General features: G+C 35.8%; 3 protein-coding genes across 3 annotated transcripts in view; all 3 read left to right on the top strand.

The window, feature by feature from the left end:
* LOC114872300 (zinc finger protein 436-like) overlaps nt 1–4,555 on the top strand; it is a 47,679-nt gene extending 43,124 nt beyond the window's left edge. Inside the window, exon 5 of the mRNA XM_046285195.1 lies at nt 479–4,555. Within this exon, the coding sequence (XP_046141151.1) occupies nt 479–2,063 (1,585 nt within the window). The 3' untranslated portion in view covers nt 2,064–4,555. The remainder of the gene's footprint in view (nt 1–478) is intronic.
* On the top strand, nt 4,312–6,140 carry LOC123987671 (zinc finger protein 525-like). The gene is made up of 2 exons (XM_046285126.1): nt 4,312–4,328; nt 5,102–6,140. Exons 1-2 carry the CDS (start codon nt 4,312–4,314, stop codon nt 6,138–6,140), a joined length of 1,056 nt encoding a protein of 351 aa, XP_046141082.1.
* Nucleotides 6,141–7,050: 910 nt separating this feature from the next.
* On the top strand, nt 7,051–13,100 carry LOC123987670 (zinc finger protein 585A-like). Its single transcript, XM_046285125.1, has 7 exons — nt 7,051–7,087; nt 7,205–7,574; nt 7,656–8,197; nt 9,995–10,823; nt 11,576–11,662; nt 11,839–12,237; nt 12,584–13,100. The coding sequence occupies exons 1-7, from the start codon at nt 7,051–7,053 to the stop codon at nt 13,098–13,100; spliced, it is 2,781 nt and encodes a 926-aa protein (XP_046141081.1).
* Nucleotides 13,101–14,601: the final 1,501 nt, after the last annotated feature.

Below are 14,601 nucleotides of genomic sequence, written 5' to 3'. Positions count from 1 at the left end.
TTCCTTTAGTTAAGTGGAATTATTTTCTAAGTTGAGATCTCTTTAAAATCCGAGGCGAATAGTGAAGGACTCTTCTTACTCTTAATCAGAGGAAGCCTCATTTCACTCTACTGTACACTTGGGTGCTACTTAGACTTCTCTTAGTTAAGAGTAAGCAGAGCTCTCCCAAAATAAAAAATAATGGCAAAAAGCTCCATCTTGATTAAGAAAAGTCTATATTGCACGAAAGTGTACATTTGGCCTCTCCCTCTACCTTACCTAAGAAAAGCCTACATTGCATCCGAGTGTACACCTCGTCAAAATCTACTCTTAACTAATCTCTGTCACGGTGTCTCTCTAACAGCCGCGTAACATCGTTTGCCGAGAGATGGTTCGATTGACATGACATCGTAAGATAAGAAACGAAAAACCGCTTGAAAGCTTGTCGACACCTCCGTGAAGTGCTCGTTAATAACGCTGTTGATCGATGATGTTTCAGGTACGAGCTCGATAGCTTCAACTCCCGTGGTATCTTCATTTACGACAAGGAGTCGGTCGTGATGAAGAAGTGGCAGATCCTGGAGTTCGACGGGAAACCGTACTACGCTTTTGTACCTGAAGGTGATACACCGTTGTCCGAGGATGATATACCTGAACAGATAGACGAGACAGGAAACGCGGACGAGGATAAGAGCATCGTCAAGGTCGAATGCCTCTACGACGAGGACTTGCAGTACGATTCCTTGGATGAGAAACTCTACGAAGAGAAGCAATTGTTGAACTGTAGTACCGAGCAAAGGGACGACGAAGAGGATGACGTCAAACCCATCATCCTCAACGGGACCATCGATTCCGAGAACGATAAGGAAATCGGAGATTTGTACCAAGTGAAGGTCCATGGAAGCATGGTGACCATAGAGAAACTGATGTCTAACGAGGTGGACGGAAAGTCCATTGAATACCAACAGGAAGAACCAGAGCAAGAGCAAGAAGAACAGGATGAGCAAGAAGTATACAACGATCAGGAACAGTTGGAACAGATCGATCAGGTGGACCAGGATGCAGAAGAGCAAGTAGAGTATCTAGAAGAGGAGATCCTCGAATCAGTGAACAACCATACGTCTCCCATGAAAACTCGCAGAAAGTCGTCCAAGACCTCGGCTGGTGCTTTGAAATGCAAGGTCTGTTCGGAGATGTTCAGTTCCGCCATATCCTTCAGGAAACACGTGGCTTGGACTCACAAGAAGAAAGTATGCATCCAGGAGGACGGTGCATACATCTGCGCCGTCTGCGACTACAGGACCCTGAAGAAGAGTCTCTTCGCCGCACATTTGGAAAGGAAACACGAGACCTGGTCGAGGAAGCGACCCAACAACATGCTCTTCCCTTGCGCCGCCTGCGGATTCGTCTGTCGGTCCAAGCACTCGTTGCAGTCGCACTTCATCAGGAAGCACACCGACAGATACGAGCATCAGTGTAAGTTCTGTCCTAAGAAGTTCAAGGTGAAGGGCGACCTGACGAACCACGTGCGATTCCATCATAAAGAAAAGCCGATCAACTGCGACGTCTGCGGTAAACTTTGCCAGAACAGTGGCTCCCTCTACGTCCACCAGAAATGGGCGCACTACAAACCGAAGTACGAGTGTCACATATGCAAACGACGCATGGTGACCCAAGAGAATCTTGATCAGCATCTGTTAACGCAGCACGAAAAGAGGGAGAAGATCGTGTGCGCTGAATGTGGCAAGACGTTCACTAAGAAGGATTCGTTCAAAAGGCACATGGCGGTTCACACAGGGTGCAAGCCACATTCCTGTCTCATCTGCAACAAACCGTTCGCCAGGAGGTCCCAGCTGCGTCAGCATCTGCTCATCCACACGGGCAAGAGACCTTTCGTTTGCGACATTTGCGGGAAAGCGTTCACGCAGAAACCTGGATTGATATGTCACAGAAAGACTCATCCCGGTCCCCATCCTCCGTTACCCGTCATGCCGATCGCGGACATCGTCAAGGAGTTCACCGAGGGATACGTTCAAGAGATAAACGCACGGGAGAACGAGGAGAGGATCGAAGAGGAGGCGTAGAATCGTTTGACAGTGTCGGTATTTCGAAACTGAAACAGATGATTACTTAATTTGTGAAAACTGGGGACTAACGGGTTTCCATTTGCATATCGTTCGGAATGACGGTGGGAAAATTTCCGTGAGAGTGGCGGGGCGTAATGTTTGATCGCGGAGATTTGTGCTTCCTGAGACGAGCTGGTTCGTTGAAGAATTTATTGGAAATTGAGAAAATAGTTTTGGGATTTAGTGTAATTTGAATTCAAATCGAATAGGGTTGTTTAGAAATATGCACGTTTAACAATTATTTTGCTTTTTAAATGATACTTTTTAATTAATTAAGAAAATATTTCAGTTTATTTATGGACATTTGTATGATTATATAAATAATAAAAAGTGATGTACACTCGCGATCAAATAAGGCTTCCTTGGAGAAAATGGCAATGCCCCTCGCCCTCCTCTTCATCCAAAGGGTTCCCGACTCCCTCCATAGGTTTCCCCATGCACCGAAATTTCTGGCCCACATTGCAGGCTTTCCCCTTCCCCGAAAATTTAAATCAACGTTTACTTTATTATTCGAACTCTTCAATTATATATAATAAATTTTATGATATTTAATAATTAGAAATCATGTTATTTTTTTTTTCTAAATCACTTTGAATATTAATACAGTCAAAATTAGGATTGTTGAGAATTCCTGATTCTCTGATATCGCCATATTCCCTGGGAAAGGAAGCTGATTCGATTGCGAGAGTACACATTAATATTAATATTGTTTATTTGACAGAAAAGGTATTCTTCAACAACGAGTCAGAATAATATTTTCCCACCCGTATTGTTTATCCAAAATCAGCTTGAAATGAATGAGCAACAATAAATAAAAATATAAGACAAATAGAATGATGAGAAATAATTTGTAATTGAAAGATCGAAGGCGTAATCGCGAACGATACTTATTTTTAGACGTCTCGCGTATTATTGTAAGTATACAGTTGTAAGATGTATAATATGGTAAGAAAGAATTTGTAAATTGATAATTTACGAAAGAACAAAGAGAGCATAGGATTGAATGTTTGAATTTCCCTTTTGATTTGAGAAAAAAAAGAAAAAATAATATTAGAAGTCAATTTGTAACAATATTATTGTTGATGAAAACTATAATTGATATTACACTATGTATATAAAAATGTTCTCCGTTGAATACTGTAAAGATGACAGTTAAACAATATGAAATTCTTTAATATGTTGAATTAACAATTAATAAATCAATCGTGTATCATATGGAAACTTTAGTTTCTCAACAGTATTTTGATAATAACGAGCTCGTATAAAATTAATTGCTCCAGAAATGAACAATTGCTCACCCTTATATTAAACTTGTCATAACGCTAAATTAACTATATTTATTTCGGTATAAAGTTGTTACCCATTCCGAATGAACGATCATTTCCATCTTTAACCCTTAAATGGCGTTAATCGGGTCGTTTATGACCCAAATGCAATTATAGATTAATACTTGACACTCGAAAAATATTGAAAAAATAATATCTAACGAAATGGTATAAGATTTTGACAGTGGATTCAAAATTAAGTTCACAAAAACTTGAAATTGTAAATGATATTTTCGATTAGGAAAGTCTGCCATTTGAGAATTAACACTTTAATGGCTGCTGTCATGTTTTTATTATTTTAAACATTATACCCTACGGTATTAGGTGTACAAGTTAATTTCGTAGTTTTAGTTTTACACTTTCTTAATTACTATTTTAAATTTGAATATTTTCCCGCGTTTTTGCGTATTTGAAAAGTGGCGCGAAATATAATAACAATAACGATTACTTGAATATTGGAGTTACCATGGCTTTATAAAAATAAATTAACAATTTTGAAATACATATTAAATGAAGCTTTTGGATTTAATTTTATCAACAATCAAAGGAACGTAAAATTACAAAATTTATAGATTCAGTCGAATAAATATTAAACTCTACAAGTAAAATATTATAAATAATTAGAAGAACTCAAAATTACAAAAATGATCAATTTCACAAAATCCTCAGCCATCAAAGTGTTAATAATATTTCAACCACATTGTATAAAAACAATTCGTGAATATCTTGATTAAAAAAGCGAGCATGGAGAACAATTGCTACCATCTTGTATCATAAAATTGTTCGATGAAATAATAATTTAAGTACGAGTTCATTGATACGTACACATTGTGATATATCTCGATGATACTTATTCTCTTTGCGAGCTAGTCCTCCTAAGAATGACTATAACATTAACGTAAGACGATTCCCTATAAAAAGAAAAACAGATAAATAATCCCCTTACCTTGTTGCTAGTAATTTTCGAAGGGACTAGTTGTTAAATCCTTGAGCGGAGGAAGAAAAGAAAAAGCGCGCCTACGATCGCTATTTTTCTAAAATCGACAAAACCTTAGTCTAATACTTTCGTAAAGGCACGTACACGCTGTGTATAGCTTTGAGTTTGAAATAAATATTTTTACTGAGCCTGATCGTTTCAACTATCCTCCAAAAATAAAAATTTGCAAAAAGGAAAACTCTTGGTATTATTGTTTGTTTAAGTTTCATAAGAATAATAAAAAAATTTCGTTGAAATCGCTGAAGAATTAACGCAAGATAAGTATAATTGTATAAAAAATTATAAACAATAGGGACAATAATAATTGATCAATTTCATACGTTTCCAGGATACGACTGTTATGGATTGTTTCGAAAAAGGAGAAGGTATGATAACACACAGATATTAGAATTTTTCAAATTTCATTTATTTTCAATTAATCTTCTAGGTTGGGTCATTTTGACCCATAATCAAAACGTAATTATATAGAAAATAGAAAATATTTTACTTTTTGCATAAACTTGTATTTCTGCAGCTGGGTCAAAATGACCCCGCAATGATCGCGCAAGGATTAAAGTGACACTGTACTTTTAAGTCTTCAGCAGGTCCAAAAGTGACCCATTCCAATTAAATAAGATTCTCCAGAATCAATTTACAACCTTCGATAACGTAATGCAATCAATTTTCTGTTTTAGGATCCTGGATCCTCTGAGCGAAGAGTTCAAGTCCGATTCTCAAATCTCAACGATAGATTTCTCCGAAAGTTTCGCAAATTGGATCGACAAAGAGAATTTCGAAGTGTCCTCGATCCAAGAAGAGACTAATCCGAAGAGGATCTACAAAACAGATTGCAGATTATCTCTCCCCTTCCCCAATCAAAAAATCAAAGAAGAAGTCCATTTAGAATGCGACCACTGTCGTCGCAAGTTCCTGAAGAAGAGCAACTTAACGGAGCACCTGAAGAAGCACAGACACAGGTGTCCCGATTGCCCAAGAACCTTTAGACTCCGTCGGTATCTAGCCTCCCACGTGGAGAAGATTCATCGACGCCAAGTGTACGACTGCAGTGTCTGCGAGTATAAAAGCAACAACAAAGGAACCCTGAAGAACCACTACATAAGATTACACACAAGCAACTATAACTTCTCCTGCGACGTTTGTGGTAAGCAGTTCAAGATCAAGAAAGCTCTGAACCACCATGTGAAGCAGAACCATAGCGACTCGCCTCCCATCGTGTGCGACGTGTGTGGACACTTCAGCAAGAACCTTCATGCGTTGAAGGCGCACATGAAATACAGGCACTATAAGCCAGAGTTCATCTGTAGGATTTGTAGAAGAGGTATGACCACTCAGGAGAACCTCGAGCAACATTTAACGTGGCACGAGACTAGGGAAAAGGTCCTCTGCCCTACCTGCGGGAAGAGGTTTCGTGGAAGGGATCTGGATTCTCATATGAGGGTGCACACAGGGGTTAAACCTTTTCCTTGTCCAGTTTGCGGGAAGTCTTTCAGGAGGCAGACTGCTCAGGAGCAGCATGTACTTATTCATACAGGGAAGAGACCGTACGTCTGTGACATATGTGGACAGGCTTTCGCGCAGAAACCTGGGCTTATCTGTCACAGGAAGAGACATCCTGGTCCTCTGCCTCCGCTTCCTGTCGTGTCGATCAAGAATATTGTTACGGAGTTCACTAAGGAGTATACTATGAAGAATACTATGATTAAGATTGAATGAGTTGATTGGGTTTGGTACAAGGGTCATTCGGTAATTAGGGTAATTAAGGAAGTTTTAATGAATCCTTATGGAATTAAGGATTTAATTAAATTGGTGTACTACCTATCTTACAATTAGTTAAAATGTCCTATTTATTATTTTTCAGATTTAAGGTAGTTTGAAGTATTTGGAGTTAAAAGAAATTTTATAACTTCTATTCTTGTCTTACTTCTGTCTCGATGAACGAAGTTTTCGAATTCATTTTAAAATTAAAATTAATAGAAGATTATTGGATGACCCTTTGGTGCTGCTTCGAGATAAAGGAAGGGCTGTGAGTGTAATGGCACATAAAATGGATTTTTTTTTATCTGAATGAGTAATAATTTGAGCATTGGTTCAGCTTTTTTATAAGTGTATTTTGTAGTGAAGTTGGTAGGAAAGAGTTAAGTGTATTGAATAATTGTATTTTAGAGTATTTAGTTTTGCAGTCTTTCAATTTTGTATAAAATTCTTTATGATCTCTCTCAACTCATCAATCACGAATGCATGAATTTTTGTAAGATTTTATTGTATTGCAGTTTTTTTTAATAAAAAACAAATGTAGTTAAATTTAACATTGTAAAATGCGAAATAATAAGCAAAGAATTTTTATAATAACCGTGATTTATTTGTAAAATTATATTCAGCTTAGAAAATGGTATAAAAAAAGTAAGTATAGAAAAACTATGAATCCCCATTTTCAAAATTACTAACCATTTAGTAATTTTACAAGCAATTGTGAAAAATTATGATTTTGAAAAATTACTGTACTGTACTTTCAATAACCTACTACCATCAAATTAAAACTTTAACTCCTGTAATTACGATTATTAAAAAAAATTATCTCTATTTAAAAAACTGTTGTCTCTATTTATGACCATAGCATTCTTAAATGACTGTGAATGGTCCATCTACTAATGAACCTCCAAGTAAGTACCCTCTTCATCTGTCCATGCATCCCTTAATACACTTATCTATCAAAATTTAACCAAAGCCTCGTTCAATCTGTTTTAGTTTCTTTAAATGGGACTCCTTTAACGAAGAAGACCCCTTTACTTCTGAAGAGGACAGCATACAAGAACCATGCAGCATAAAAATTGTCCAGGTCTACAGCTTACAATCAATAAAAAAGGAATCACCAATCAAGCTGGAAAATACAAAGACTCAATATAAAAGAAACTATTCAGAAGTCTTTACCGACATAGAAAAGCCAGAGAAGAATAAAATTCCTCGACAAATATTTGAATGCAATTATTGCAGCCAACAATTTGACCGAAAATGTTTAATAGAAAGTCACATGAAAGACCACAAACACCAATGCAGTTACTGCACTGCGACCTTTAAATTTCTTCAACAATTGAAGCAGCATTGCAACCAAAAACATGGTTGCAAGTCGTTTCCATGCACTATGTGTGGGTATAAAAGCAACAGGAAATGGAGACTGAAGGACCATTTCATTCGTAAACACACCGGTAATTTTCCGTATTCATGTTCAAGTTGTGAGAAGCAGTACAAATTCATGGCTGATTTATATCGGCATACAATTATGGTGCACAACGGTGTTCCTCCACTGAAATGCGTCATATGTAATCGTACTTCCAGAAGTCTATCTGCCCTGAAGGCACATATGAAACATAAACATTATAAAACTGCGTACGTATGCCACATATGCAAACGTTGCATGACGAGCGAGAGGAACCTGGCACTGCATTTGCAGTGGCATAAAAGGAGAGAAAAAGCAACGTGTCCTACTTGTGGAAAGATACTCAAGCATAAATGGAACTTGCTTGCTCATCTGAGGCTTCATCAGGGTATCAAGCCCTATTCTTGCCCACTTTGTAGTAAAACTTTCTCAAAAAAGGCATCTATGCAACAGCATGTATTGATTCATACTGGAAAGAAAGTATATTCCTGTGGTATATGTGGAAGTACATTTGCTCAACAGTCAGGGCTGCGTGCACACAGGAAGAAACATCCTGGTCCTCTACCACCGATTCCTGTCGTGGCCGTTAAGAACATTGTTGCTGAATTCATTCAAGGTTTGACTGATACCAATTTGAAGAAGAATGATTAGTGACTGCGGTGTGCGATTTTTATTGATCTTCTTAGGGCTTGAATCATTGAAAACTGCTGGTTGTAAATTGTGAATTTTTTGTTTGTTAGTTTAATTATTTAAAATCGCATCCATCACTTAGTTGGATTTTTAGCGACTCCTTGTAATTTGAAGTTGATATGTATGCTGCCAATTTATGTTATATTTTAGACTTCTTGTTTTTATATAAAATTGACGATGTTAGGTCTTTAACTGTAGAAGAAAATTATAAAATTGACGATGATTTTAAATCTTTGATTAATGAAGAATTCATAAATTGAAAGTGATAACCAGCCATTTTGTGTTATGGATATTAATGAAGTGTTTATGTACTTAGTCAATTTTCATCAAACTTCAGATTGATGTATTTTAACAAAATGTTATTTTATTATATTTTTATCTCATCAAATTATATTAAATTTTTATATTATGAAATCGACTATTTGTATCGAAATTTAAATAGAGGTTTAGAAAAGGTCGATTAAATTGTTAATATCTAGAATGTAATTTATATTTACAAATTTTGTACAGATTATACATATACGTTGATTATAGGCTTGAATTATATACCTGTATAAGTTCCTACAAAAAGAGAATATAACATTACACAAACAAACATGAAATACGTAAGCAATTTTTCAAACACAAAATACAATGTTAAAAAATTTTACATTTAAATTTAGTTTATAACAATGAAAAATTTTTTTAATAAGTTGAGTAATAATGTGGTCATTAGAATCATTATTTTTTAATTAAATCTTTTAATCTCCTATTTGGAATTACTGGTGAAATTTTATTGGTATTCAAAATATTATTTTCTTTCTCAATTTTAGCACGCTTCAAATGTGCTACGTCACGTCCTTTGTGATTAATGATTTAATTCACGCATGCGCAATCCACAATGTAGATGTAATCTACGCATGCGCAACTCATAAAGTAGATGAATTCACGCATGCGCAGTCCACAATGTAATATGTAATCTACGCATGCGCAACTCATAAAGTAGATGAATTCACGCATGCGCAGACCACAATTTTCTCATATTCTCGATGCGCTTTTCAGATTCTTCATCAAAAATAATCTTTATAGCCGAAAATTGAACTTGTTATTTATATATAAGGGGAGAATGATATACAATTACGATCCCTCTTCAGTCAAAAGCTTTAAAATAATGCCTCAGATATTAAGATTTCGAAATGTTTTGACTCGCGTATTGACACTACTATGGAGCGTGCTAGGAGTTCGGTTTGACCGCGCTTGTTTGATATTTTGATGGTCTGTACTATATTTTCATTACGCAATTATAATTTGGAAATTTTAATGTTACAGCTTATATCAGCGAAATTATCCAAATATAATTTATCAGTAAATTATGTTTAGATATAAAAGAGTGCATAGAATTAGGTTTTAAATGTGTGCTTCATTTTCATCCCTGAAAGTAACTCATCATGAGATGAGGGTAGGTATATCTCAGTTCTTATCACGTCAAGAATATTAATAACATACTTGCAAATCAACTTTTTACAAATTTTGAGAATTGTAAACAATTCTATTTTTTTCATTTCTTAATGAACTGACCAAATGAAAATTGTTTATTAGTAATAAACATTTACGAGTGTTGTATGAGTAGATGTGCCAGTTGTATAATCGCTATAAAATTCAGAATCTCCATTGGAGTGATAAGATCACATACCACCATAAAGATACATTTCCAAAACTATATCTAATCTCTGCTATTCCAAAGTACTTCATCAAAATCTCTATTTCAGGTCACGAAGAGTAGCATCACGCGCGATTCACGAATGCATCAAATGCGGAGCTTGTTTTTGTCACACGAGGAAGCTAGTGGAACATCTGAAGAACCTCCATGGCATCGACAGAGCGTTCAGCTGTGACGAATGCGGTAAAACCTTCAGAAGTCCCATGAACATCGCCCGTCATAAGCTAATCCACATGGGTTCCAAAAGATTCGCCTGTGACTTGTGTGACTATAAATCAAATCAGAAATCAAATTTGGAAAGTCATCGACGTCGACACACGAAGGATTACGCTTTCAAATGCGACCAATGTAACAAAGGATTTTTCTTAAGAACAGAATACTTGGAACACGTGAACGTCCATACCAGAAAACAATTGTATCACTGCGAACATTGCGGCAAATCGTATCCTTATAAAAGGAACCTGATGACCCACCTGAGGACCCAACACCCCTATCTCACATGCGTTCAATCTTCCAGTGATAACTTGAAACATGTATGCAACATTTGTCTGGAGAATTTTGCAAGAAAATTATCGTTGAAGAGGCATCTGAAGCAGCGACACGGGTTACAAGAGAAAAAGAATCATTTGTGTGATCTATGTGGGGCAGTGTTGTCCTCGAAGAGGAGGCTAATGGTCCACAGACGAGGGCACACCAACGAAAAGGTCGCCAAGTGTGATTTATGCGATAAAACGTTTTCTAGTAAGGAGAATCTTGGTATTCACCGACGTGTTCACACCGGTGAAAAACCTCACGCCTGTAGTCAGTGCGGTAGGAGGTTCACACAACGGACGTCTTTGATCTTGCATCTTAGGTACCATTCAGGAGAGAGACCGTATCAATGCCTTGATTGTGGCAAGGGATTCGTTTCCGGCAGTTTTCTGAAGAAACATCGTAAAGTGCATAAGGATACTACGAGGAATGTTGTGATGGGTGGTAATAAATGATGACTTGAAACGGATCCTTGTATTTTATTAGGTGTTACACATATTTGAACATTGATACAGAGATAGCAAGCTGTGATCTGTATTCATAAAATCAGTATGTATTCTGTTTGAAATTTTTCAGGCGTGTGTTATGTCATTTTTGATATTGTATATAGGGTGTTCCTTAAGTACTGGTACAATTAGGAAAAGGGCAATTTTATGTTAAAGATATGTAGGCTGAAATAAGAAAAGATGTTAGCTTTGTTTTCAAGAAAATTTATTTAAGATATTTTTTAATACAATCTAACATGATTTGATGATAAAGTACCACTTAGGGTCAGCGCCGGATTAAGGAGATATCTAAGAGGAAGCTACAGACCCCGGCCCCACTTTCAGGGGGCCCCGTTTTAAACCTTCCATTATTTTTATTTATGTAAAATAGTTTTAAATCAAATTTATCCCCTGAAGGTCCGATAACCCCGGGCTTCAGAAACCTTAATCCGGTCTTGCTTAAGATACATCAATTTGAAGTTTAGGGTCCGATGAAAATGACTACATAAACGTTTACACAAATTGTGAAAGTAATCACAAAATGCTTTGTGTAAATGTATTTTTGTCAATGAAGGTTCCCTAATTCTAGCCACTGGACCAACAAACAAGACGAGATTGCCAACTGCGAAGATTTCCAAATAAAAAACGAAGACGTTCTTCTAGATCCAGGGCAGAAGTGAGTTTCTACTTTAGTTTAGTCATTATTCCATTTTATTTTTAATAAATACAAAGATCTCGATATTTCCCAGTCTTTCAATTCCAAATTTAAATTTAAATTTCTCCAGTATTTCAAAAGTGAAAAATAAATATTATATTCTTGAATTAACGTGATTTTTATAATTAAATTTTCAGATTTGAGGGAAACGAGAAGATCTGTGATCTTTGCCAAGAAAAATTCCACTTTGTGACGAGATTAGTGGCCCACTTGAGGATCGTTCACGGTATCCATAGACCCTTTAAATGTGTCACCTGTGACAAGACATATCCTCAGCAATTCATGCTAAACGCTCATGTGAAAAAATCTCACACACCAAAAACCATACCCTGTACGCAATGCAGTTTCATGGGAGTGAATACCATCGATGTGGAGAGACATACGAAGCGACACCATAGCGAGGTTAAATTCACCTGCGAGATTTGCAGTGAGAATTTTACTGATAAGGATTCTTTGGTGACGCATACGACGATGCACAATTTTATGCAGTTTCAACAGTGCAACGCTTGCGGTAGCACCTTTGATGACGTATACAGGTATTATTACATTGATTTATTAAATACTTTTTATTAACAAGAGTGCACAGCTTTCAGAATATTAATTTATAAAAAATAATAATTCTTATTTTTTTTCAATAAGAGAAAAATTCAAGCCTAAAATTTTTAAAATAAGGTTACAATTAATTGTTTAAATTTGCATAGAATGTAAAATTCAGTATAGGTTTATTAACCGAGGGGGTCCTCGAAGATTTGATAGTCCCGGGCCCCAATTTTAATCTACCCCTGCTAATATGCACCATAACTTTTTACTCGCTTCACAAAATTTAGCAGATCCTCTTATAAATTATCCAAAATAAATTTTTATGACATAATATCGATGCAGTTTGAAGGAACACAATCGTCTGTACCATTACGACCCCGCGGGATCCATACAAGAGAAGCTGGAAGATGGGGATCAACATGGATCCGAGCACAAATGCGACGTTTGTGGGAAGGTTTACAAATATAAATCAGTATTAAAACAGCACAAGGTGAAAGCACACGGTGATACTCCTAATTATGAAAGACGTCGGTATTTATGCGCCCTTTGCGGCAAGGAACTGAAAACCGCCAAGGGATTGGAAATTCACAATCGTTCGCACACAGGTGAAAAACCATATACTTGTGAAGTGTGTGGAAAGTGCTTCGCCTGTGAAACATTATTAAGGACTCACAATGTGACACACACAGGGGAGAGAAAGTATTCTTGTGATCAGTGTGGTAAAGCATTCACACAGAGGTCCACGTTGGTGGTCCACAAACGTTATCACACAGGTGAACGACCGTATGTTTGCACACAGTGTAGCAAAGGCTTTGTGACTAGGACAGTTTTGAATACTCATATGAAATCCTGCCGCTGATGTGATTTTTGAAAATGTGAATATTTTTAAAGGTGAGCTATTTTAGAATGGGATTTGATTTTTGTTTTGTAATAACAAATCACATTTTTAATACAAATTGCGTACTAAATAAATCCCACTTGCGGGATAGCAAAATTTTAATTTAGGTTCCAAATGGAGGATATATTTCTGGTTCTCTTTGACCATTTGAAAATTCAAATAATAAATAATTAACTCTCGTTCTCATTTTTTAAATCCAGCAGTGTAATTAGCTAGGGTTAATTTTAGTCTGCTTAATCATTATAGGAATCTTAAATTCAATTTTTAAAATATTTTTAATTCATATTAATTATAATAATTACAAATTAATAGAATGGGATTTGTAATTTTTTAGCAGAGAATTATCTTGTGGCATAGAATTTATTTATTTTTGTTTTTGTTCGAAAGGCGTAAAAACCTGAAAGTTTGATATTGAACTACCCTCGTAAATTACGACCTTTGCGGTACTTTTACAAAAAACCCTCGTGAAATTGGAGCAACCCTTAGAGATATAATCGCTATCCACCTGAGATGGATTAAGCACTAAAGCGTCAGGATCGATCGCGTTTAATGAAGGCAACTTTTATCGCAAGTTCTATTAAAAGAACTTCGTGTCATATTAAATATAATTTATCAATATTTTCTTCATTGAAATTTTGCAACTAACAATAAGAAGAAAGACATTGGAAAACGGTATTGATCTTTCCAAAAATACCATTTCTTTTTTTAAACAAATTGTTTTAATTTTTCTTTAATGATTTTATTTTAAGCGTGCAGTGGTAACTTTTGCAACTTCTGCGATCTTAAAGCCGTCCTTGACAATAGTATTAAGGTACATTCTAAATTTAATTACAGGTATAAAAGTGTCCCTGTGCTATTTTATAAACGTAGCAGCGCCGGATCAAGGGGTGGTCTAAGGGGGGCCCCCTTCTAAGCTTTCTATTTACTATGTCAGAAAATATTGAAAGCAATTTTTTTACGATTAAATGCTATTTAATTTTATTTAAAATAAATTTCAATTTTTAAACTAAGTTTAACAACTAAAGGGCCCTCGAACGTTTGATAGCTCCGGGCCTCAAAAACCTTGATCCGTTCCTGAAACGTAGAACGCAGAATTTAGTGTGATTTTAGAATATTGTCGTTTAATCGATCGTGGGTCAATAATTTGAATTGGATTCTTAAAAAGGATCTCCAGTGTGTTTAGTATTAAAAAATGAAACATCGAATCATGCGTAAACGCATTGATTTACGGTCGATTAATCAAAAGTTTCGTTAAAAAGCTTTCATGATGTAACGTGATAAATTTAACATCACATTTCTACCTATTTATACACATTTTTTTATACTTTTTATATACTGTTTACAATATTCTCGAGGAAAAGATGTTGGAAGATTTATATCTTCAAGAAATCAACGAAAACAATCTTTATTGTGTTCTATCAAACACAATGTCGATAGAAATCACTTTTGAATCGTTTTTAGA

The sequence above is a fragment of the Osmia bicornis genome, chromosome 3, assembly GCF_907164935.1.
Source record: "Osmia bicornis bicornis chromosome 3, iOsmBic2.1, whole genome shotgun sequence".
NCBI lineage: Eukaryota > Metazoa > Arthropoda > Insecta > Hymenoptera > Megachilidae > Osmia > Osmia bicornis.
This window is presented reverse-complemented; position numbering and strand designations above follow the sequence as displayed.

Coding starts and splice junctions, on each gene's coding strand:
- LOC123987670 (XM_046285125.1), top strand. CDS start 7,051: ATGACTGTGAATGGTCCATCTACTAATGAACCTCCAA. Junction 8,198..9,994: donor TGTTGCTGAATTCATTCAAG/GTTTGACTGATA, acceptor GCTATTCCAAAG/TACTTCATCAAAATCTCTAT. Junction 12,238..12,583: donor ACCTTTGATGACGTATACAG/GTATTATTACAT, acceptor ATATCGATGCAG/TTTGAAGGAACACAATCGTC.